The sequence below is a fragment of the Mycteria americana genome, chromosome Z, assembly GCF_035582795.1.
Source record: "Mycteria americana isolate JAX WOST 10 ecotype Jacksonville Zoo and Gardens chromosome Z, USCA_MyAme_1.0, whole genome shotgun sequence".
NCBI lineage: Eukaryota > Metazoa > Chordata > Aves > Ciconiiformes > Ciconiidae > Mycteria > Mycteria americana.
The window spans coordinates 4,023,035-4,045,688 of NC_134396.1; the positions used below are offsets into that span (position 1 = coordinate 4,023,035).

At 42.6% G+C, this 22,654-nt stretch overlaps 2 protein-coding genes across 5 annotated transcripts in view; one reads left to right on the forward strand and one right to left on the reverse strand.

Moving 5' to 3' along the window:
• The window catches only part of PIGO (phosphatidylinositol glycan anchor biosynthesis class O), a 500,143-nt gene that overhangs the window by 363,283 nt on the left and 114,206 nt on the right, over positions 1-22,654 (reverse strand). The window lies entirely within an intron of this gene.
• LOC142421834 (phospholipid-transporting ATPase ID-like) overlaps positions 1-22,654 on the forward strand; it is a 73,979-nt gene that overhangs the window by 26,903 nt on the left and 24,422 nt on the right. For all 4 annotated transcript variants that reach the window (XM_075526970.1, XM_075526971.1, XM_075526969.1 and 1 more), the window contains exons 4-14: positions 2,071-2,184; positions 4,440-4,538; positions 5,514-5,575; positions 7,161-7,233; positions 7,427-7,497; positions 8,685-8,767; positions 12,308-12,466; positions 13,424-13,512; positions 18,746-18,942; positions 20,123-20,331; positions 22,560-22,603. In XM_075526970.1, coding sequence (XP_075383085.1) covers positions 2,071-2,184; positions 4,440-4,538; positions 5,514-5,575; positions 7,161-7,233; positions 7,427-7,497; positions 8,685-8,767; positions 12,308-12,466; positions 13,424-13,512; positions 18,746-18,942; positions 20,123-20,331; positions 22,560-22,603 — 1,200 coding nt within the window. The remainder of the gene's footprint in view (positions 1-2,070; positions 2,185-4,439; positions 4,539-5,513; positions 5,576-7,160; positions 7,234-7,426; positions 7,498-8,684; positions 8,768-12,307; positions 12,467-13,423; positions 13,513-18,745; positions 18,943-20,122; positions 20,332-22,559; positions 22,604-22,654) is intronic.

A 22,654-nucleotide genomic window follows, 5' to 3' on the forward strand; every position in this document is an offset into this window, starting at 1 on the left:
TTCCTGACGTAATTAATGGACAGAAATAGAAGGCAGGAATTGAAATAAACCACTCCCATTCTTTTCTTATCCCCCTCTGAGATTTCTGCAGGCAAAGATCTATAAACTTTATGTGGGTGTTTACTGAGTAGTTTTTCCCATGTTGTATGTGACCCTCCAAAATCTGTTGATGCACAAAGGTCAGGTCCCCTGTACTTACTTTTTCCTGCAGCTACTGTCTTCTCTTTTTTTAAGTAAGTGGCCATGATATTTCTCTTTAGATCAGTGGGCAGGGAGCATCTTTAGATCCAGTTTTTATTAAAAAAACTGCCAGACTCTGTGTCTGGTGGACACAGACTTGTCAAGCAATTTAGTTCTCTGTATGTTGGGTTTGCAGAGGATGCTGCTATTCCATTGCTTCTGTTCTAGCAGTGTCCGTGGAGCCTGCGTGCAGCACATATCCCATGGTGAAGAATTTTGAAACAAACCAAATTTATCTGTGTGTCATGACATTTAGACCACAGGCAGAGTTAACTACACCCAGAGATGGCTACATGATGCCAGGAGACAGGCAATATTGTTTATATGATGATCACTGATAAACGTATTTTCTTGCTGGAGTGCAATCAACGGGAGGATTTGGCTAGCTCTTTCATGAAGGGCGTTTCCCTCTCTGCTCTTTTAGAAACTTACTCATTGGCTTGTACAAGGGATAAAACATGAAGTTAATGCTGAAGAATGTTGCTGTACTTTCTGCCTGAACATGGCGAAACCTGGTAACTGCCTAAAATGGAATAGCTTCCCCCATACACACCTTACGGTGGTAATCTTAAATAATCAGTTTAGTGGTGGAAACATGCTGATGTGTGTCAGTGTAGATGTCGAGATCCTGGATTAATGCATGGATTGGAAGTGGCCTGTGATTCATACTTAGTAGCTCCTGTCCTCCCACCAGCTTAGCAGTATCTAAAGGCTATTACAATACTACAGTCACCATTTTCTCTTCCATTGCACCAGCAAATCTATTACTGAATGAGGGTGCACTGCGTAATATCTGCCCCCTTGGGCTGTCACACCTTAGGTTCCTTGGGAGGGGGTTAAAAGGCATCTTCTGGAGAGCTTCTAGTGGGGAAATTTTAGATGTGCTGGCAACAGATGGCATACATGCTTCCAGGACTAAACTTGGATGAGTCCTTGATAAACTTCATATGAAAAGAAAGTCTAGCACACCTAAAAACTGAAGGGGCAGCCCAAGCTGGTGGGCTCAGTATGATGGATTGAACCTGTCTATCAGGTGGCAAGAACTGGACCAGACTGCTCTGATCTTCAGGGAAGAAAATACCCAGTTCTGTAATCTCGAGCTTGGGTCTTTCTCTGGTTTGAAGACATATAGGGGAGCAGTCATTGCTTGTGGCCGGAGGGGCCATCTGCAATTAGGAAAGGAAACTGGAAATAGGGAACAAAACTGCAACTTGCTTACTGAAATGGTGAGTTCTTGTATTAGTGGCTGTTTGCACAACACCGCATTCAAGTGATCTTTGTGGAATAGAAACAAGCCACCTCTCCAAGTTGCTGAGTTGAAGAGGCTGCTGAATCAGCTGAAAATAATAATGTCATGTTCTGCTTCTGGGAGGACCTATAGCTCCTGTGGGGTTGTCCAGCTGAATGGTACTTCAAAGTCTCAGACAAGTTATAGATAATTGACCTAGTGTGTGTTTTCTAACGGTTTTGCTACCAGCAAAATTGTTGTGTTCTGGTTACAGTTTTTAATTCTATTTGTGCATCGTGTAAGTAGGAAGGCTATTAATAAAGGGAAAATGCGTCTCTCTGAGAGACTACATGTACCTGTATCTACCTGCAGTTGCACTGGCATATACTGAGCATCATGTTTTCACCAGTTCTGAGAGGAATTGTGTCTGTTTATCCAGGCTTGGCATGACTGTGTGGGGGAAAAGGAAATGTTTTTTGAGCTGCTGTTGGAAACAATGCTATTGCTAAATATAAGCAAGTAAAAACACAGTTGAAATGGGTTGTGGTGTAACTTTGTTTCCTGTTTTACCAATCCTATTTATTTTCCTTTTTTCCCTACAGAACAATTCAATTAAAACTTCGAAATACAACTTCTTCACTTTCCTGCCTCTCAACCTGTTTGAACAGTTTCAGCGAATAGCCAATGCTTACTTTCTTTTCTTGCTGATTTTGCAGGTATGAATTCACTGTGCTGCTTCTAGCAGATTGCGTTGTCTGTTACCAAAGCTGGTCTACGTATTGATAGTTGTAATAAAGTGCAAGCTGTATCCCTGTTACGAATTAGCATCTTAGTAAAACTTTAGAGAGAAAGCAGGAAAGAAAAAAAGCAATTTCCTCTCTTACCTTTGGATACGAGGGTTTGAACTAAATGAAGAGAAAAATTTAATTAAAGTTTTCAACAAATTGTCTACCTTTTTCATGCCCTGTCCTACTACCCCTTTGTGTCTACATCTGTGTGCTCCTGGCTGTCTTCAGATTTGTATTACGTATTCTTCCTGGAGTACAAAAGGAAGTTGTCTCTTATCCATAGGTTTAAAGGCAATCTCAAAGGAAACAGCAAGAAGAAGACCAAATTTGTAACCTGTACTGTTTCCCTGGGCAGGAAGGAGTTAACATCAGGAAGGCTCAAGGTTGGAGCTAGTTTGCATAAAGCTGAATATTGCTGCTCCCTGCTCAGCAGGGTGAGGAAGGCATCTAATATGGAGCATATCAGACACTGGCAACACTATTGAACCCTGTGGCTCATAATGGCATTGAGTTGCACTTTCCCCATCGCTGTTTGTAATGCTACTCTGTCTGAAAGCTGAACGCGCCCGAGAAATTGATATCAGGATTTCTGCCCCTTTGCACTTTGCTAGAATATGGATAAATGCAGTGTACTCTGTTGTTGCTGAGTCACACTGGAATACACGTTATCAAAAAAAGGGTATAATTTTAACTATGTTTCAAGTATGACATTTTAAATTTGACCATTTCAGTGCACATCAGTTTGCAAAATTACCTTTTTCAAGTGCTGTTTTTCAATTTCAGCTCAAAAAAGCACAGGCAAAATTTTGTTAAGCCTGTAGCAAACTACATACAATCTTCTTTGCTTATTTACAGGGAATGAATCTGGGAAGTTTCAGCCCACATGTATTTTTCAAGAAACTAGTGAAAGTGCCTTTTCAGCTAAGCTGACAGCACTGTTCCTGTGTTGTTGTACTGCACTCTAGCTGTTTGTCTATCAAATTCATAGTATTTCAAACTACTCGCCTTAAATTATTCTGCTGTGTCTTTTGCTGAACCATGTAGGAGCCACTGTATATAGAAGCATACAGTTTTTTCTGCCACCTGCATCAAGGCAGGCTAAAAAGGGCACCTATTAGTCTTTTACATTTACATATTGCTCCATTTAGTTTTTGCCCTCTTCTGCCCACTCACTCCATCCCTGTAGCACTGGGAGTATCTCCTCCTGCGTCAGGAGTGGATGTGATGGGTAGGCTGTGGGGAGCCTGCCTCCCCCCTCCTTTGGCACAGCCCAGTAGGACACGCGTATTCCCAGTTAGGTGACAAGGTAGCGGTGACGTGTCTCTGCAGCCTGCACAGCTGAGCAGGGCTGTGCTTGCCTCTAAACATCATTCCTCCTGGCTGGATTTGGTGGTGCCTGTAGGATCTGGGTTGTGACAGTGCAGCGGAAGGAGCAATCTCAAAGAGCAGCTCTCCACCCTTAAGCAGCTGCTTTAGTGGCATAAACGTCAACTTCACGATGCACGCGGAGTTGACACTGCCCAAATCCAATCTGATGGACACAGTGATGCTGATATCACATTGCTTCCATCATTAGTGCTGTTCTTCTGGAGGAAGGGCAGAACTATGCTGGGGTAAGACATCCATCTCTGCATCACTGAAGGCATGACAGACTCACCTTCAACTCTTGTGTCCTCTCACTGTTAAAGATGTGGGAAACAAAAATGGCTCTGTTGATCTTGGAAGACCAAGGTCAGCCCTGGCAACAGCTGTGTGTTGGTTATTGATATGAAGTTTACTTCAGCAAAATGTGAAGAGTTACTGCAACAAAAAATAGCAGCGTTTGAAGGCTCTGCACAGCAGGCCTTGCTCAGATAGCGCTGGGTCCCTCACAGCAGGCTTGTCCGTGTCAGTGCCTCCAGAGAAATCCACTGGGGACTTTGCAATCCTAATGTTACAAACAACAAGAAAGAGCAACCCACTGCACTTCCTGACAGCTCCATGTTTGTATCCTAAATCACAGCTTGCTTTGTAAGCAAAGCATGGGTTCCCTGCCTGTCCCACCTTTGTAGGGTCACATGTAAGTGATGGAGCTGCATTTCTGTCTTTATTCTGTATTCAGATATCATAGAAAAATGTTATCTGCAGCTTCCACAGAAAACAGTGTTTTGTTTCCATCTGTTTGTTGAATTTTCTTCCTACAGTTGATTCCTCAGATTTCCTCGCTGTCCTGGTTTACAACGGTGGTGCCCCTAGTGCTGGTGCTGGCTGTATCGGGAGTCAAGGATGCCATCGATGATTTTGTAAGATCTGTATTGCTGACCTATACGTCGGAGTTTGCCTGTGATTCTTCAGCACAATGACTAAAGCAAACCACTTAAAATAAACACAGCCAGTGGCAGGCAGTTGGAGAACTGGTTTGTGGCCAAGATGGGGTCTGAGATTAGATCCCCAAATCTATGGTTCATTACCTAAAAAGGAGCTAGAATTTCCAAATTGCTGAGCAGCCCAGCTGCTCCATTGACTTTCTCTGAAACTGCTCAGCACGTCTGAAAATGTGATCACCGATAGGTATGTCTGGACGCATGCACAGAAGTCTATTCTTAGGCTTCCACTTTGGAGAACTCACCCTCTGCCATCTAGCTGCAATGCAGGCAGAAAAAACATTTGGTAGGAAGTAAGCGTGCAACCTGTGTATGATTTTTCAAACTTGCACAGCTTTGGACAGAGTCTGCTCCCATCAGAGCTAATGGTCAAAGTCTCATGGACTTCATGGGGTGACGTCAGAGCTGAGTTTAGCATATGATTTTCTCTTGTTCTTAGATAATTTTGATGCTCTATGGAGGCTTGGTGCAACTTTCCAAGTAGGCAGGTGGGAGGTGGTGAGGTGCTCTCCCAGGGAGCAATGCCAGAACATCTGTGGCCACGTTCCATATCAGAGCAGAGGAGTGGATTTCTCTGGGTGCTTAGCTTACAAAACTGTGACGGGCAGGACCAACACCAGTTGAGTCAGGACTGTGCTATATAGTGACATATAAGGCTCTACCCTTCTTCTTCCCTCCAAGAGCAAGTCCCGTGTTGCCTGTTGCTCTTTGCAGTCCAGTTATGCCCTATGTTACTAGTGTAAACATGGGCTCGACTATGACTCAGTTGTAACTCTAATCTGCCTGACCCATCCAGCCATCTGGATGAAAATCTAAAATGTTAATGAACTGCCTACAGCTCTTGTGTGCTTGGTTTCCTGGAAATGCCTTTTAACGTACTGATCAAATTTTCAGAATCGACACAAAAGCGACAAACACGTCAACAACCGCCCAGTCCAGGTCCTGATCAATGGCATGTAAGTCCTTTTTCTTTTGCTGTAATTGTGACTAGGAGGAGCATTTTATTAATAATAATTTTTTTCTGTGTGATTCCCAAGGATCACTAAGCAATTTAAAATTGAATTGTCTTTCACACCATGAGTTCACCGTGCAGTTCTGGACTATGTGCCTGATTAATGAACCCAAGACCCAGTACTGCAATCAGTGGAGGCACTATGGCTGTGACCTTGCACTGACAAAAAGTAAAGTCTTTCTGTTCCTGGATATATATATGTTTAAATAAGTGATACTTTGAGAATATTGTATTGTTTTACTCCTTACCCTAGAAGTGACAAGCAAGGCTATCTTCCCGTGTCCATTTCTGTTCATAGCATTTATTTCTGCATTAAGCGAAACTAGGCATTATCACGAAGTTATTTTCAATTAAGCAGCAATAGCTTCCTCATACATGTCATAACACTCTGAGTGTGTGTAGCACTTCTGACTTAGATGTACTCAAAACATTTCAGCTGTGTGCTTTGGACATTGTACTGCTAGCACTGTTCTTTCCTGCAGAAAAAAACAGCAGAGGCTTTGGCTTTTGTGGCAGACAGATGTGCTGTTTACTTGCGGCTCCATGGAGTCCAACTGTGCGTAGGACACAGCTGTAGACAGCTGTGAAGTCTCTGGTGACTTTTTTTTCCGTACTATAGATAGCAGTATGTTGTGTAAACGCCAACAGATGATCAAACAGTTAAAAATATAACTGGAAACTGAAGAATAGGAACATACTTTTTGTGCTTTCCGCTAAGTAAACCAGTTTCTTATTTACTGTCTATTAGTTACTGTGTCTAGGAAACATACATTGAAATAGAAATTTTCTAATATTTTGTCTTTGTTCAAAAACTGGAAACCATAGGTCCTGCCCAACTCCAACCAACATTGAAAAAGCAAGGCTGAGTGAACTCAAGCTTGAATATCCAGTCCTATGTTGATATAGCTCTTGATATTTCTCACCTCTAGGTTTTGCATATACAGCTATCGTGACTTGGTTATGTTGGCGCTTGCAGTTTAGCTGGCTGTCTGCATGTACATCTTGCTCAGTGCTGTGAAGGCCACTGCAGACATGGGCTTAGCTAGGCACATGCATAGCCAAAGCACCTGCATTGACCTTCCCGACAGCCAGGCCCACACAGAACCAGATCTGTTGCTCTGGCCCTTAATACCACTTAGAAAAACTAACAGAACTGGCAATTTTCCCAGGTGTTTGGGAAGTCTGGTATGCAAAGTAGAGGTTTTTTCTGAGACAATGTGGCCCTTCAGGAGAAGGAAGGCAGTAGTCAGTCCAGACAGAAGGACAGTGCACAGGGACTGTGCTGCTATTGTGGGGATTGGTCTCAACCCTGCACGGGTCACCCCAACCACTGTTACTACTTTTTTGTATTGTGGTGGTCCCTTAGCTTAGTATGGATCAGGCCACATCATGGCAGACACTGTTCCATCTTACCAACAGCCCCAAGTCCTGGTGGCACCTACAGTCCGGCTTCAGGAGCAGAGCCGAGTGTCCTACTTTCCCAAGCGATGTTTGCTTTATGTGCCTACTTACGAGGAGTTTTCTTGCAGGTTAAAGGATGAAAAATGGATGAATGTCCAAGTGGGGGATATAATAAAACTAGAAAACAACAACTTTGTGACGGTGAGTACAGTTTCTCTCCATCCCGCTCACAGTTAGTCTCCGTAATTACTCTTATCACTCGCAAGAAATGAGTCAGTAGTTTTGATAACTGCCTCAGAGACCTGCAGTGTGCGGAAACCACAAGTAGCATTGCGGTGCCATGCCCTCTGACCGTGTGAACTCATGCCACGTCTGTCTGTCTGTCTGTGTTCAGGCTGATCTACTGTTACTGTCAAGCAGCGAGCCGCACAGCCTGACATACATCGAGACAGCCGAACTGGACGGGTAAGTGAGCCTGGCCCTCGCATGCAATCACTGCTACCAGCACAAGGCCAAACCTTCTCTGGTGACCCTGGGTACTGCAACCTTACCTGCAATAGCTTTTGTAGCAAGAGTTTCCTAATACATAGAATAAACTTTGGGTAGGTATCTTGAAAATAATGTCTTCTGGTGGACACTTTTGCCTCTTTCAGTGCAAATGTCATGTGAGGAGGGGACTTTTCCTTTTATTTTTAGTGACAGTTCTTCTAACACCGAGAGTGAGTTTGAAATGTGTTCTTGCAATATGCCAGGTCACTGGCAGAAGCTTTCTGTTTCCTGTGTCTCCCTTAGTCTTTTCTCTTAGCCAGATTATCTGAGTGAGATAATCACAATTAATAACTCCAGTAGTCTCCTTTGGACTGCTATACCATAATATTATTGCATGCACACTGCAAAGGCTTCCAAACATTGCTCACTTGAGGGCACAACTGACCACAAGTCAGAGGGCTGCAACTAATTTGTATTAATTGGAATAAACTGGATCTGACCTCATCTTTATGACCCAATTTGCATTACCTTTTCTGCATTGCCTAGAGGTAGCATCAGCTTGAAGGACTAAGCAAGGCGAGCTCAAGAAATCGTATCTCTCCCAAGACGCTACAGGCAGCCCTCTGGACTTTCCCTGTCTGATTTCTGCTGAAAATGAGCCTGTAGGTCCTGTACATGCAAGTGCCAGGAGGCCCTGAACAAATGCAGTGTTTCTCTGACATTGCATTTCAAACTCCCCAGCTAGCTAGTCCCAGGACTTGAGTTCTCTTCAGGACCAGAATATCATGGGAGAAGATCCAGAGCTCTCCTGTATGCTCAGATACCTCAGGGTTCAGTGTGGTATGAGTGGCAGGATAGACAGTGAACTGCTCAGGGAGCTGAGGTGCCTGGTCTTGCACTTTGTGGTGCAAATGAGAAGACAGAGCCACCTCACCCTCTTTGGTACCATGGTACCGTGTCCAGAATTCCTCTGGCCTGCCTGTCTTTGCAACTGAAAGAGAAAACTACACCCTTTGGCCAGGTAAAAAAGGCACATGATAGCATGGTCCATCAAATGTCTAAGGAAGAAGACTGTCCTCAAGAACAGAAGTGACTTTCAGGGACAGCTTTCAGTTCTCATGAGACATTCAGTTCATATATTTGTCTTACGTTATTTGTTACAGCGAAACAAACCTCAAGGTGAAGCAGGCACTGACAGTCACTGCAGAGCTTGGAGAAGATCTTCAGAAACTGACAGAGTTCAACGGTGAGTCTACATGGAAAATTCACTTTCCAAAACATTTGCCCAAACAGCAGAGTCCAGAGAGTGCCTGGGAGTCTTGCTTCCAGGCTGTTCCCTGCTCCCTGCTAGGAGTCCTCTGGATGCAGCAGCAGGAAAACAGAACGGGCACACTGCAGTCTGTACAACAGGTAGCAACAGTATATGTAGGGAAAGAGATCCCCCTTTGCTTGCACGTCTCCCAGTGCCGTGCATGGCTGTTACCTGAAACTGCATTGGTGGCAATTCTCCTTCAGGCTGCACACTTCTCTTTATCATCTGCCTGTGCATGTTGAGACTACTCACCTCAAACTTCAATACAAGAGCTCATGTAATTGCACAGTGGAAACTGTTTTCCCCAAACTGCATGCTTAGTTCTGACGTCAAATTATTTTCACAATGCACTTTTACATTGACGCAGCAATGCTGACGCATTGATTACATTTAGCTTCTGAGCAGCGGCACTTTCCACACACCATGCAGATCTGAGGACTAACTCTGCTCTGTACACACAGGAGACATCACTACCTCCCAGCCTGAAGCCTTGTCCTGCCAGCATTTCTCTCCTCTCTCGATGCCGCAATAAAGACTGCATTTTAAGATATTTAAAGACAAGCAGTGCAAAGTGGTTAACGGGCCGCGTGTCCTTTCTTAGCACTGTTTTGTATATCAGATATATAGCAGCACATACACAGAAAGGAGCCAGAGATGTCAAAAACAATGTTGTAATATAACACATCATCTGTCTGCAGAGAAAGGATGGGGGAACAGACCAAGTGGTGTTAGTCATGCTCCTCAGTGCCCTGCTGGCTTAGGTACAAGGGCAGGATTACGGGAGGAGTCAGTATGGAAAGGGGTGGAGTGAGTGCTGCTGTCCTTGGAACATCTCAGGGACTGCAGGCTCTCAAGAAATATTTTTAGATAAAGAGGAAAAATAATTAAAAAAAAAAATTCTCTTTGAAATAACTAGATGATTCCAGGACAAATGGTGGGGACATGGCAGAGAGTTAGCATAGCTGAAACTGTCTCTGGTAGAGTCATCCAAAGGCATGGGCTTTTCTTTGGCCTTCTACATTGAGGTTTCATGCATAATGTGTGTGGTCTCAGCTGGGTGTCAGCTCAGTACATCAGGATTTCTCTGAAGTGATGGCTGAGGTTCTGAGCATTTTAGGCATTGAGAAATATGTTTTTACAGGTGCAGTTAGATGCCTTATGTTAATAGTCAGAGTGGCATGCCTTAATTGTTTTCCTGAAGAGGCTGCAGTGTCTATGAATTTGTAAGCAAAATCTTCATCTTAAATAATTTTTCAAGCATTCTCTGTGTAACGCTTATCTAAAGATACTGCATTCTTGAAAGTGCATAATTAAAAAAAAGTTTCACAATCTTTTGGAAAAGTAAAACTTTTCTTAACAAATATTTATTTGTCCTTTAAATCGCTATTTTAGTTTTGTTGTAAATAAAAGTGGCCTTCGCAATACTTAAAATGAATAAAATGTTTCCCAGGATGATTTATATTTGGCAGAGTACTGGGAAGAGTGCCTGGAATCAGACCCAACCTTGCATTTCCCTTAGCAAACCTCTGTAGAAGTATTTAAATATTTATGTAACTCTTTATCTAATTAGTTCTTACGACAGGAAGAGAGGAAAGGGTTGAGCAGCTAATATAGGCACTCAGTGGAATGCTTAATGTGAGTTACTTTGTTTGTTGACATCGCAATGGTTCAGATAAGGAAGATGCTTGCAAAACGCTGAACGTTATTTGATTAGGGGAACCAGGAGATGAGAAAGGAAACAATACTTTTCAGTTACCTTCTACTTATCGCGCGTAGACTTGGCAGTATTAACTCTATCAGGTGAAATGCATTCCAGATATCTTCTTGCTGTTAATGGGAGGAGGAGACAGGAGGCATGGTGCCTTGCTGAGGTATCTTCAGCTGCAGAGTTACTGGGGTCAGTGCAGGTATATTGGGTGAATCTCTAGAGCTTCTCACTTTTTTGCGATCGGTCTAATTTGGATGAATCTCTTCTGATCTCAAAATCAGCATATCAGTAACCCAGATCAACCGGCTTACTGGAAAGCAGATGTGGATGTTGACGCACAAGGTGCTCACACAAGCGTTGTCCCACAGCTGGCATGAGGAGAGGCACAGTCTTCCTGGTGAGGGACCATGCCCTGGGTTTCGTTCACCAAAGTCTCATTGTGCTGTGTTTCAGGTTGCACTGCAAAGCCTCTGTTTTCTTCGTGCTTTTCGAGGGGTCACAAGGGCTGTAGTGAGACAGGTCTGGTTACTGTAGACTTTTAGAAATGATGGAGTACAGGTCTGATTGTTCTTGGATTAACTAGATGATAAAACAGAAGATCAGCATAGTTGTTAGTATGAGCTCTGATGTCACACTTGTCATAGAATTTCCCAGTTGCTTCATCTTTCAAGTCTGATGATTTGTCTACCCTGGAGTAGAGCTACTTTTCTATGAAAAGAACATCCATTCTTGATTTTAAAATTTGCAGTAGTGGAGACTACCAGAATACTTAAAGTTGTACTTTCTTTCTGTACTTCTCTCGATTTTGCTTCCAGTCTGTTGGGCTTCGTGTATTTTGTCTGAGAACAGCCGGAAAAGCTGTATTCTCTGCAAATGCTAGTCCTTATGTAGATATTTGCAGCCTGCGATCAAAATAACTTTAATGTTCCTGCTGATTAACTGAACAGACTGAACTCTTGGATTCCCTTTCAATAAGGTGTATTTGTGTTTTCAGTTCTTCCCAATACATCCACAGGGCTCTGCTATGAATCTTTAGATGTTGGGTGCAAATTTTGATTTAAATAATTTTTATACCAAAGTTTCTGTGTTTACAGTTTTGTGTGAACACATTTTATTATAAGAAATAAACATAAAGTGTGGAAATAGAAACAAGCTCTCCAGTCACTTACAGTGTCAGCTGCATGGCCAAAGGCAGTAGTACCTTTTTTCATGTGCCACTGGGACTTAAGGTATAAAACAGATGAAATTAAAAAAACAGTGAACAAAGACACCTCACTTAATTACTCTCTTGCAGACTTCAGGCTATGATTTTCTCGCTTGGGCTCCTGCAGTTGTAAAGAAAATGGAATAGGAATTATACTAGGCCAGCACTTTTATCTAACACTATCCAGTGACATCCTACCACTATGAACTTGCTGTGGAAGGATTAAAAGTATGTTGCTGGTTCAACATTTCTTCTTAACCCAAATAAAAGTCATGGAAACTTTGTTTTGGACTCCACCCCTACAAAATTGCCATGTTCAAAGAGTAGGATAAATCCAAATTCATTGTGGTCCATTGGATGACATGAATATGGGGAAAGAGCAATATCCCCAAACATCAGTAAACATAGGGTATCAGATGGGAATGATAGGGTCAGGAGTGGACTGCAGCTACAGTGTGAAATATTCCCTGTCTGGGGAACAGCTGAGAATTCAGTATTGACTGACATATTTCTGGGCCAAGAAGATTTCCACTATCTTTTTGTTTTTACCTTTCTTTTACAGGTGAAGTCAAATGTGAGGCACCAAATAACAAACTGGATAAGTTCACAGGAACTCTTACTCTTCGAGGAGAGAAGTATGCGCTGGACAATGAGAAGATGTTGCTGAGGGGCTGTACAATTAGGAACACAGAGTGGTGCTTTGGTCTCGTTATTTATGCTGGTAGGTAGAAAAAATGACACGTGAATTGCACAGCACAGCAACACTAGCGTGGAAGTACATCATGCCCAGTATGCACAAAGGAACCAAGAATTTTCCTCTTTGGAAAATATGTTTCTCCCAGGTACAAGAACAAAAGCAAAACAATACATGAGATCCCTTGGCTTAGCTCTAGGCTGGAAATGATGCATATTACGGGGGATTTTAATCTGAGATCTTTTTATAAGAGGAAATGGTTATATTACAACATCCAATTCCATCTTGATTAAGTGCTTTAGTAAGCAGAAGTAGTCTTTTATTTCAGAAATGCACACAGCAAAGTACATGAAAGAAGTCTTGATCAATCAATAAGACAGAATATAAGAATTGAATCTGTTTAAGAATTAAAGCTGAATTAAATCTGCTTTTACTGGCCCACACTGGGCCAATTGGAGTCTTTCTCTCACCAGGCTTGTTCAAAATTTTTCACTCTTAATTGTATTTTATTAAAAATTCCACATCATTTCTATGTGATTTTAATCCATATTGGAATATCAGGGTCATCAGTAATATTATTGTAGACCATTAGATCTATGCTTTTTATGAGCATAGACCTTCTGTTGTTTCTATACTGCTGTAGACACGTGAGATGATGTATAACATGTCACTAATTACAGAGCAGTATCAGGTATTCTGTGAAAAGTAATTAAACCTGAAAGGGAGGATTGACTGTTGAAAGAAGAGAGCAGGATCAAAATCCAGAATTAATGGCTTTATATGACTCTCTCCATATAATCTAAGGAAGGTGACTTAACCTTTTTCTGCCTAAGTTTCCCACCAGCACTGTAGACTGTATGTACCTGCCCTCAAGAAAGCTGTGATGTGTAGTTATGCTGTAAAGCACAGTGGGGCCTCAGAGGGAATCAGCTTTAGAACAGCTAAGCTTTATTACTAAAATTTGTGAGTGTGTTTCATCTCCAGGGCCAGACACCAAACTAATGCAGAACAGTGGAAAAACAACTTTTAAACGGACAAGCATTGATCGGCTCATGAATGTCCTTGTGTTGGTGGTAAGTCTGATTAACGTGTCTTCATTTCTTCAGATGTACTCATCTTTTCCAGATGCTCCACCTCTTTGTCCACACAAACGAGGGAATATCAGAAGTGACTAATGATAAAAAGAAAAATTATGTAATAATGTTTTAGCAGCAGAACTCAAAAAATGAGTTCTGCAGTGCTTCTGCCAGCCCATCTTGCAAAGCAAGGCCATTACATTGACAGCATTAAGGACCTTTATTCTGAGCTTTTCGTTTGCTCTGCTCTCCTTTGCTCTGCATTTTTTGTGAGAATCACTTTGAAGCCTGCAAATGCCTTTTTTCCCTAGTAATTCTGTCATTTTCTATTTAAATAAACATTAGCAGTTCTCCTTTTTCCTCCTGATTTCTTGGCATCTCTGGTGATATCTGCATAGGACTTGGTAATTGAGTTTGTTAATTTACATTATGCCAGCTTCTGACTTAACACATTAGGGTAAAATATTAGACATGGTCTTATTAATACTCGGAAACTGGTGGTTTTAGCAGCTGGGAAATTTGAGAACACTAATCTTATGTAGCAGGCACTCTCCTCAAATTGGAAAACAGATCTGATTTGAGGGTTAAGCTTGTCAGTAGTTTTAACAAATGGCAAATACTTCCAGGCAGAGGTAGTGATTCTTTTACAGATTCTCTCAAGATTTTACTGCTTGGGTTCAAAGCCACTCAGGGAGGGAAGACATACACTCTGACACTGCTTTACTCAATGTTGCTTCAAGAAAAGCTCTTTAGTTTCAGGCTTTATTTTCCTTTGATGCAAGTTTGTCATGCTTTTTCATGCATGCTGCACCACCTTCAGTTTATGACACTGGGAGGGTCTGGTGGCCACTGTTCCCTCTTCATCCCTCCTGCCCTTGCTCTCCAGCCCAATGTGACAGCCAGGCTGGGGCCAGGATCCATCCCCAGGCACTGGAGCAAGCCCTGGAGAAGGTGTCCAACAGCAGTCCGTCCATCACAGCAGGGCTATCCTCAGGTCTCCCTGCCCTCCGTGACTTCATGCCTCCTCAGCACTGGGGCTTATAGCACAAACATCTCCAGGATGGCACCACTCTCCAACCTTGCCACTTCATCCCGGCCCCTGTCCTCCCGCTTTTTTCTCAGGATCCCAAAAGCTCTTTAGGTGGGCCCAGGGATGGGAGATGTTAGTGGACAGAGCCAGTTGTGCCTCTGTGAGACTGAAATTGTACCAAAGCAGCAGCGGTTAGCCCAGTTCCCAGAGCTGTGAAGCAATGTTCTGAACATCTGCATGTGTGTATTTGCTGTAAAGCAGTGCCACAGCACAGAGAGCCACTCCAGGGTCATCTTCAAGCCCTCTTGAGTCCTTGCCCTGTGTACAGTAAGGACGTGCCCTTGACTTTAGTAACCTTACACCTATCTCCAGCGAGTGAAAATCATGATTCCCATCATCAGCTTGTTTTCCTCAGTGTTTTCTTCCCTTACACCTAAGGGGACAGCAAAAAACAAACAAGGTTTGGGCCTCTTACATTCAAACTTTTGCAAGCATTTGAAAAACTTCACATTTTCTTAGCTGTTCTGCTGTGCTCTAGCTGGAGAGGAGGATGGGCTGTGGGGGGGCTGTGGGGGATGCACAGGGCACAGAAACGGAGCAGAGAAAAACTGGATAGGGAACTCGGAATTTAGCGTTCGATTAAGGTTTGTGAAATCTCCTTTCACAAGTCAAGGGTCCTTCCCCGAGCTTTCAGTCTGTTTGGCCTCTCTTCATGAACACGAACGAGATGAATTTACCTCCTGGCTCTGTTTTAAAAAGCTGAGCAAGTTGCAGTTGATTGCATCAGCCTCTGCCTGGGTTCTTGGGCACTGATGAAGCCAAGGGTGTGTTTTTCTCCTTCACACATTTTTAAGGCACCTAATATTTTGCTGTCTAAGTAAAGCTCTGTCCTACCCTAAGCACCAGGCTCTTTGCACACCCAAGGGATGTGGCATCAGGTCCTTCCAGCTCGCTGGGTGGTCGCAGGTTAAAAGCGCAGTCATAAAAAGAGGCAGTATATTGCGCTCTTGAGTTTGGAAATACAAAGCAGCCACAGCTTGCTATAAATAGGTCCTTTTAAGTGTAATGAAACTCATTCCATGTTAACACTGGCAAAGCCAGTGTTTAATTGTCCATAAAACTTCTAGGCACAAAGCAGTGTTTAAGCAGGGCTCGGCAATGGAGTCCTGGTTAAATGTCGCCCTTGTCTGTCCCAGCAAGGGTTAATCAGGAGTGAACCTTTCCAGATGGCAACCATATCTGTTTTTTCACATTTGGGAGTGTTTCTCAGGGATCCGAGAAATGTTCCTCTGCTGGGGACGCACCCGCCAGCTCCAGGAATGCTTTTTCCTCCAAAACTGACTTTTTAGCAGGTTTGGGGAAGACTTTTTCAGAGAACTAGGGCTGTCTCCTTCATTTCTTAAACAATTTATTGCTTCAAATCCTGGAGCAGAACTTAAAGTGCCAATAAAGAAACCAAGACAGTTTGAATTCAGAGTCCGACAGGAAATGTTTGTCAAAAGTCACCTCCTCTTTACAAAAGTCCTACTCAGTCCTGCAGAAGATCTCTCGCAGGCAATGGGCAGGACCCAGGAACGGAGGATGTTCACTCTGGGAAGTCCCATGAGCATGCACAAGCCTACAATCAGTGTTTTTTCATGTCCTTCTCTTGCAGAGCTGTGGTTACAGCTACAATACCCTGCACACAGTTTTTTCTCTGCACAGAAATTAATCTCCGGGGCCACTGTTAACAGCTTGGTCTTTTGCATTTGTCTCAAAGCAAACAGCATGTTAGTGAGCTTTGTGTAAGCACGAGTATTGCACACAAGTTGAGCTGTTAGGGATGAGACCATTGACATGCAAAATGCACACAAGGCAAAATGTATATAAAGGAAGTGCAGTCGTAGACAAGAGCTGCTGTGATACGGGAAAGTTCAGCTGCTCTCTTGCCCCATGTGCATTTCTGTTGCTGAATCATACGTTGAATTTCCTACATGTATTGTGATATTCTACAAACTGACAATTTTTAACCTGTGAGGCAGCAAGGAATCATTCAGGGTACAGTGATAAGATAGAAGAGCCAGCTGGCTCTTCTAATTAATTTCTTTTACAACAGAAAAAGTCTGCAGAGAGAAGTAATATCTGTTACTTGACCAACAGAAATACCCATAAAAATAGGCAGCTTGTCTATTTTCTCCACCTATGTCTGTTTGTTTAATAAAGGACATTACTTGTCCCTGGGTCGTGCCTCTCATATATCCTTAAGTCCTGATGATTACAACAGGACAAATTGAAGTCTGTTTTTACTGCTGGTCACAGAGGTTTAAAAACACTGCACCACATTCCTTACCAGCAAGCAATATTGTCTCCATTTCACAAGTGGAATAATTTATTGGGCCTTCCACAATTAAATAGAAAAGCTACTACTGATGTGGGAAATAAATGTGTCCCCTGAAACTCAGCCCAGCACCTTTACTTACTGCAGTCCCCTTTTGGCAGCTTCTTGGTATTAAAATTCAAGGTGGACGTATGTGAACTTTTCATCAAGTGATTCAAACCACTCCATAAAAGTATCCCTCGTCCTCTCATAGATTACCTCAGCAATACAACTATCAGCTTTACCAGCAATGTTTCTATGTTTGTACCTCAATTATTCTTTTTTAAAAAGGTTGATTACTGTTGTAATGTGATTGTTACTGGGTGGACTTATACATAATGGCCCAACTTATTGATATTTCCTCCCTAATGACCATACTTGCAAGAGATGATTTTTAATTGCTCTGCTGTGCAGCTTGATGATTCCATATCTTCACCTTTTTATGAGGATGTTAGTTGTCAACATCAGTCAAATATTTGAAGAAGTCCATATCAACAGAACTGATTTTATTACCGTTTGTCCAGGAATGATGTCAAGCTAACTTCAGTTTATCTTTCCCTTGATCACCATTTCTATCTTTCAAATATTGGAATGGTATTAGCAGATTTTCAGTATGGTGGGGCTTCCCAGTTTTCAAAGCATTGTTAAAAGTTAACTTTACTGGTTAGGAGAATTTATCAGCTAGTTCCTCTAAGCTTCCATCTTTAAATTACCTGGACCTGCTGGATTGAAGATGTTTATTATTAGCAGATAGAGCCACATAGAGTTTCTTGTCACAGAAGGTAATCTGTCTTTTCTATCTGCTACATCATGTGGGATAGATACTTCCTTCTGCTTACTTCCTCCTTCATTCTTGGAGGACTGTCTGTTGAACATGTCTGCTTTTTCCACACGTGTTTATGAGTTTACTGTTTTCTTTTCTTGATATTTTATATGACTATTAGATATTCATAGTTCTATAATTCCTTGCAGTTTATATTAATTTCTGTTAACTTCCCTTCTTCCTCTTCCCCTTCTTTTTGTATTCTTTTCCAAATAATTGTATTGCTATGTTCTTGCCTTCTTTTAATCAAAAACGCTTTATGACCTATGTAACATTTTTGTGTCTATTAAATGGTGTTCCTGAGCAAGTCCCAGTTTTCACTAAGGTGTCCCACTATGAAATTCTCTTCTCAGTTGCTCTTCCCATGCTTGCTTTAGGCTTCCGGAAATAGGCTTCTCTAAAGTCCGAGGATACACATCACTGGTTAGTGTTGCTTTCTGTGTGCTCAAAGGAAATGTAATCAGATTGTGATAGCAGGTACCAAGGCAACCATTAGTTCTGAGTCAGTGATTAACTCTCCTTTAACCATCAGAATGATATCCAGTGCTCAATTCCAATCTGCACAGTCCTGGATTTTCTGTGTTACAGATTATCTTTGGTAGTTTTTCAGAAATGGTGAGGAAAACTATGATACATCCAGCAAATGGCCAGGTAAAGTCCTCCGGGCAATTTCTATTCCCAAGTGTGCAGCCAGATGTTTGAGGACTCACAGCTCAACTCACCTCTAACGAGATTTGATGTTCTGCAGCCAGCTGCCCACAAGCACCCTGGTTTAGGTGTCTGCTTGGGACTTAAATCCCCAGCTGTTTGAGGTCTTTGATGCCAAATTGCCAGACTCTGCGCTGTGTAATTTTGTCCTGGAGGTAAAAGTATCATAACTTTGCTGGTTTTCCTCCTTCACCCCTAGGACATTTTCCTGTGATTCAGGTTGTCCAACGCAATCTTATTAGGGTCTTCTGATTAACCTGTATGTAATAACTTCCTTGTTTCTAAAGTGCAATATTTTTGGGTTTTTTTGCAGATCTTTGCATTTTTAGCCCTGATGTGTCTTATCCTAGCCATTGGCAATGGCATCTGGGAGTATGATAAGGGCTACTACTTCCAGGTCTACCTGCCCTGGGCAGAAGGCATCAACTCTGCCTCCTACTCAGCCTTCCTCATGTTCTGGTCATATGTGATCATTCTAAACACGGTGGTGCCAATTTCGCTCTACGTCAGGTATGTGCCAGAACCTCCTTTCATGTTTCATCTTAGGAGAGGTTTAGCTTTTGCCTTAGCTGGAAGCAGTGTTTTCCCTAGACACAAATGCAACCCCATTGTAGACGATCACACACAAACACAGCGACGCTTTTCTTATTTCTCCTGCCTTCGGAGGTCTTTGTCAGGGTTGGAGCAGGGACACCAGTGAGCCCTGGAAGAGGAGAGGGTGATTTTGCAGTTAAAGGGGAGGTGAAGGTATAGGATGCTATAGGAGTAAGGCTGGAAGCCTGCTATGGTTAGCGTCTTGCTCTCTCCCAACTTGCACTGCCCATCGAACAAAGCGAATGGCATGTTCTTTGAGGTGGCTGTAGGGCTCATGTGAGGAGTGGATTGCCAGGTAAGTAGGTGTAATCAGGCTGAGGATCCACAGTACTTGGTGCTATATGAGCAGAGTGAATGTCACCACTTCCCAGAGAACGTAGTGCTACGTTGGTTATTGCAGACAGGCAAGCAGGGGTAAAGAGCAGGCAATGTGTCCATGACGCTCTCAAAACCTTGAGGTTGGGGTGTAGACTGAGTAGGCCTGTACAGTTTATCATTTCACCTAATTCTTCAGACAGCTTTGCTACTGACACTCTCTTTTGTGTTGGTAAATATGAGGAATTAATCCTGTGCCTGTCCAGTATGTCATGCCAGCAGCAAAGTGGAAATTCGTGTTGGCTGGGAGCTGATACAGCTCCTTGGCTGTATGGAGTTACACAATGACTCACTTGTTGTGGAGCTCCGGGTTGTTTGAGCTGTGGCTGCACTTATCCCCTGGCACCAGGTTCAGCCCAGCCCAGAGCCCTGCTGGAAACCGTCCCCGTCTGAGCACCGCTCCCGAAACTGCACCAAGTGAAACCCACTGCTCCTGCTTCGCTTTTCAGTCTAAAAACTTCTGAAACTTTTCGAATACATTTGTAAGATGTTGTTTTATAAATAAGGGAAAGGAATTTGCTATAAACCTAACAGATCGTTTCAGCGGGACTTGCTTCAGCACTGCTTACTACAGGCCATTTAAGGACAACCTGATGAGTACACCCTGTCGCTACCTTCCAAGTTGTCTTCTAATTGCAGTTGCTAATGGTGGTGCTGAAGATAAAGATCTTGTCCCTTAAACTAATGAATATTCCATCACCTCCTCATTCTGTTTCACCAGTGTAGAGATTATACGCTTGGGTAACAGTTTCTACATTGATTGGGACCGTAAAATGTATTATCCGCTGAATGACACGCCGGCTCAGGCCCGTACCACTACACTCAATGAAGAGCTGGGGCAGATCAAGTACATCTTCTCAGACAAAACAGGAACTCTCACTCAGAACATCATGTGTTTCAACAAGTGCTCCATCAACGGCAAATCCTATGGTATGTTATCTATTTGTTTTATTCTCCAAGTTTTATTCCATTGTATGCCTCTTCATCCACAGAGACTAAACGTGATATCCAGAACAGAGTGTCTTGTAAGAAGCTGCAGTGATCAAGTGCAGGGCTGCCCGTCAGGGATGCCTGGACAGCCCTGATTACATCATTTGCATATCTTAACATCTTTTTCCTGTCCCTTGTTTCCCCTTTTTGCCACCCTTTTACCTCCCTTTTTCTGCCCCAGTATCATCCCAGCTAAAGAACCTGCACCTTATTACTTTATCCTCATTGGTCCCAGTTTTACTACACCTGTACTCAAATTTGTTTTTTTCTGACATCACTACCTAGGTAATCTCAGCCTTTTATGGTATTATTGATTTTTTTTGACCAATTAATCAATTGATCAATTAATAATTGAATATTATTATTTATGGTGTTATGGTATTATTATTATGGTTACCCAGGTATTGCCAACCCTGCAAAACGTAACGCATAACTCACATAACTAACTCCCTCTTAACCACTTGTGAAATCAGTCAGCCCTCATGGGGTTATCTGCAAATTTTGTTAGCTTCTCACATTGTTATTTCTCACATTCAGCAATTTCTCATGTCATCAGCAGTGCTTTTCCACATCCTGTTCAGGTAGCTGAACCTTTGGTCCACACCTAGTCAATGGTCTCGTCATTAGTCTTTAGCCCTGACATACTTCACCTACCAGAAGACAGAAGAGTTTGAGGGAGTTGGAAAAAAATGGGAAACAAAAGTTGTTAGCTCTGAACAGTCATTGACTTAAAAGGCTCGTTCATTGTATGGCCCCAGGCAGTTTTTTTCATACTGCTCAAGAGGTGCTAACAATTCGCAAACTGGCTAATTGATTAACATCATTAGATTCCCCCAGAGAAATTAGTCACGACTTATTCGTAGATTGATGCTTGTTTTGCCTGTGTCAGATCTGCTGATGGACTAGTGTGCCAGAAAGCTTGTCTTTTTTTCTCAGTGCTATCAGCTGGCCTAATAAAATCAGTTATTTCTTCCTATAAATCTTGTTTTGTGTATATTTGGAGACCACCACATCTCAAACAGTTCTACTATACTAGCCAACATTAGTGCTGCTAAACAGTTTGAAAAATATTCAGTCTGTTTATTCACGTGTCCTTAGTTGACTTTTCCAAAGTGGATGTCATCACTAACAGGTACAGGGTGTGGGTTCAAGAAATGAATGGGAAATACGCGGAAAAAAGGCAGACAGTCGATTGCCTATAGCCTTCTAAATGCTTAGCTTCTTCCTAGGAATGTAGTTCTTTGGATTTGCTGCTCAGGAGCATTTGGGAAAGCCATGCCAGAAAGGATGCTGCCAGGGAAAGCACTCCGGAGGCTTAAGCATCCCATTGGGAAGGAGGTGTCCAAAAGCCTCTCAGTTACAGTTCCCAGGGGATCAACTAATGTGCAGTTCTCAGGAGAGATGAATTCTGAGTTTCTTCTACACCCTCAGGGCTTTTGTGAGGGAGTACCAATATCTACCATTTACTTTGGTCACAGTTAATGTTGCTGGTGCAGGTGTGGATCTATCATTCATGTAATTCACTGTATTTTAATCTTATTTCAGTGAAGCGTTCAATCTGGCTGGGCTGGGCACAGTCCAGGCCTTCCAAGTGAAATTTTTCTTCAGGCAGAAGAAGTTTCAATAGGGTTTCCTGGAGATGAGATGTATTCCATTTCTGTGACCAGATCATCAGTTCAGGGAAAATGAATAGAGTAGCCTTGCTACCTAGACGTGGGAAGAATGGGCTTTGACAACTCCTTCTCTGTGGTTGTCCAGGGACTGTTGCAAACCCAGTATGATCCAGGAGCTGGATTTTGTCTCACATTCCAAAGGGAAGGTACAAGAGAAGTCATTCCCTGAAAGCACCTTCATTTCCTACCTAGCATTACGTCCTTTCTGGGTTCAGCTTGAGCCAAGTCTTCTTTACCCAAATGCCCGTCATTTTTATGGTAACTGCTTTGCGTTTCACGCATCTGTCAGTCTCTGGATTTTGCCATGGATTAACATAGAAACTGATTGATATAAATCATCAGTCTCCAGTGCCCATGTCAAGATATTTATGCTTACTGAAACTTTTTAATTAGATACTAGCTTCAAAACACTTTAACCTATTTTGTGGTAGAGAAGCTCAGAGATTGCATTTATCTGGAGTTTGTGGCTGTAACCTCAGTCTTTCTTGCTTGCAGGTGATGTGTATGATATGTCTGGGCAAAGAATAGAAATAAATGAGGTAAGTGCCCAAGTGCTGTCAGGATCTGTGCTTTCAGTGAACATGCCTGCC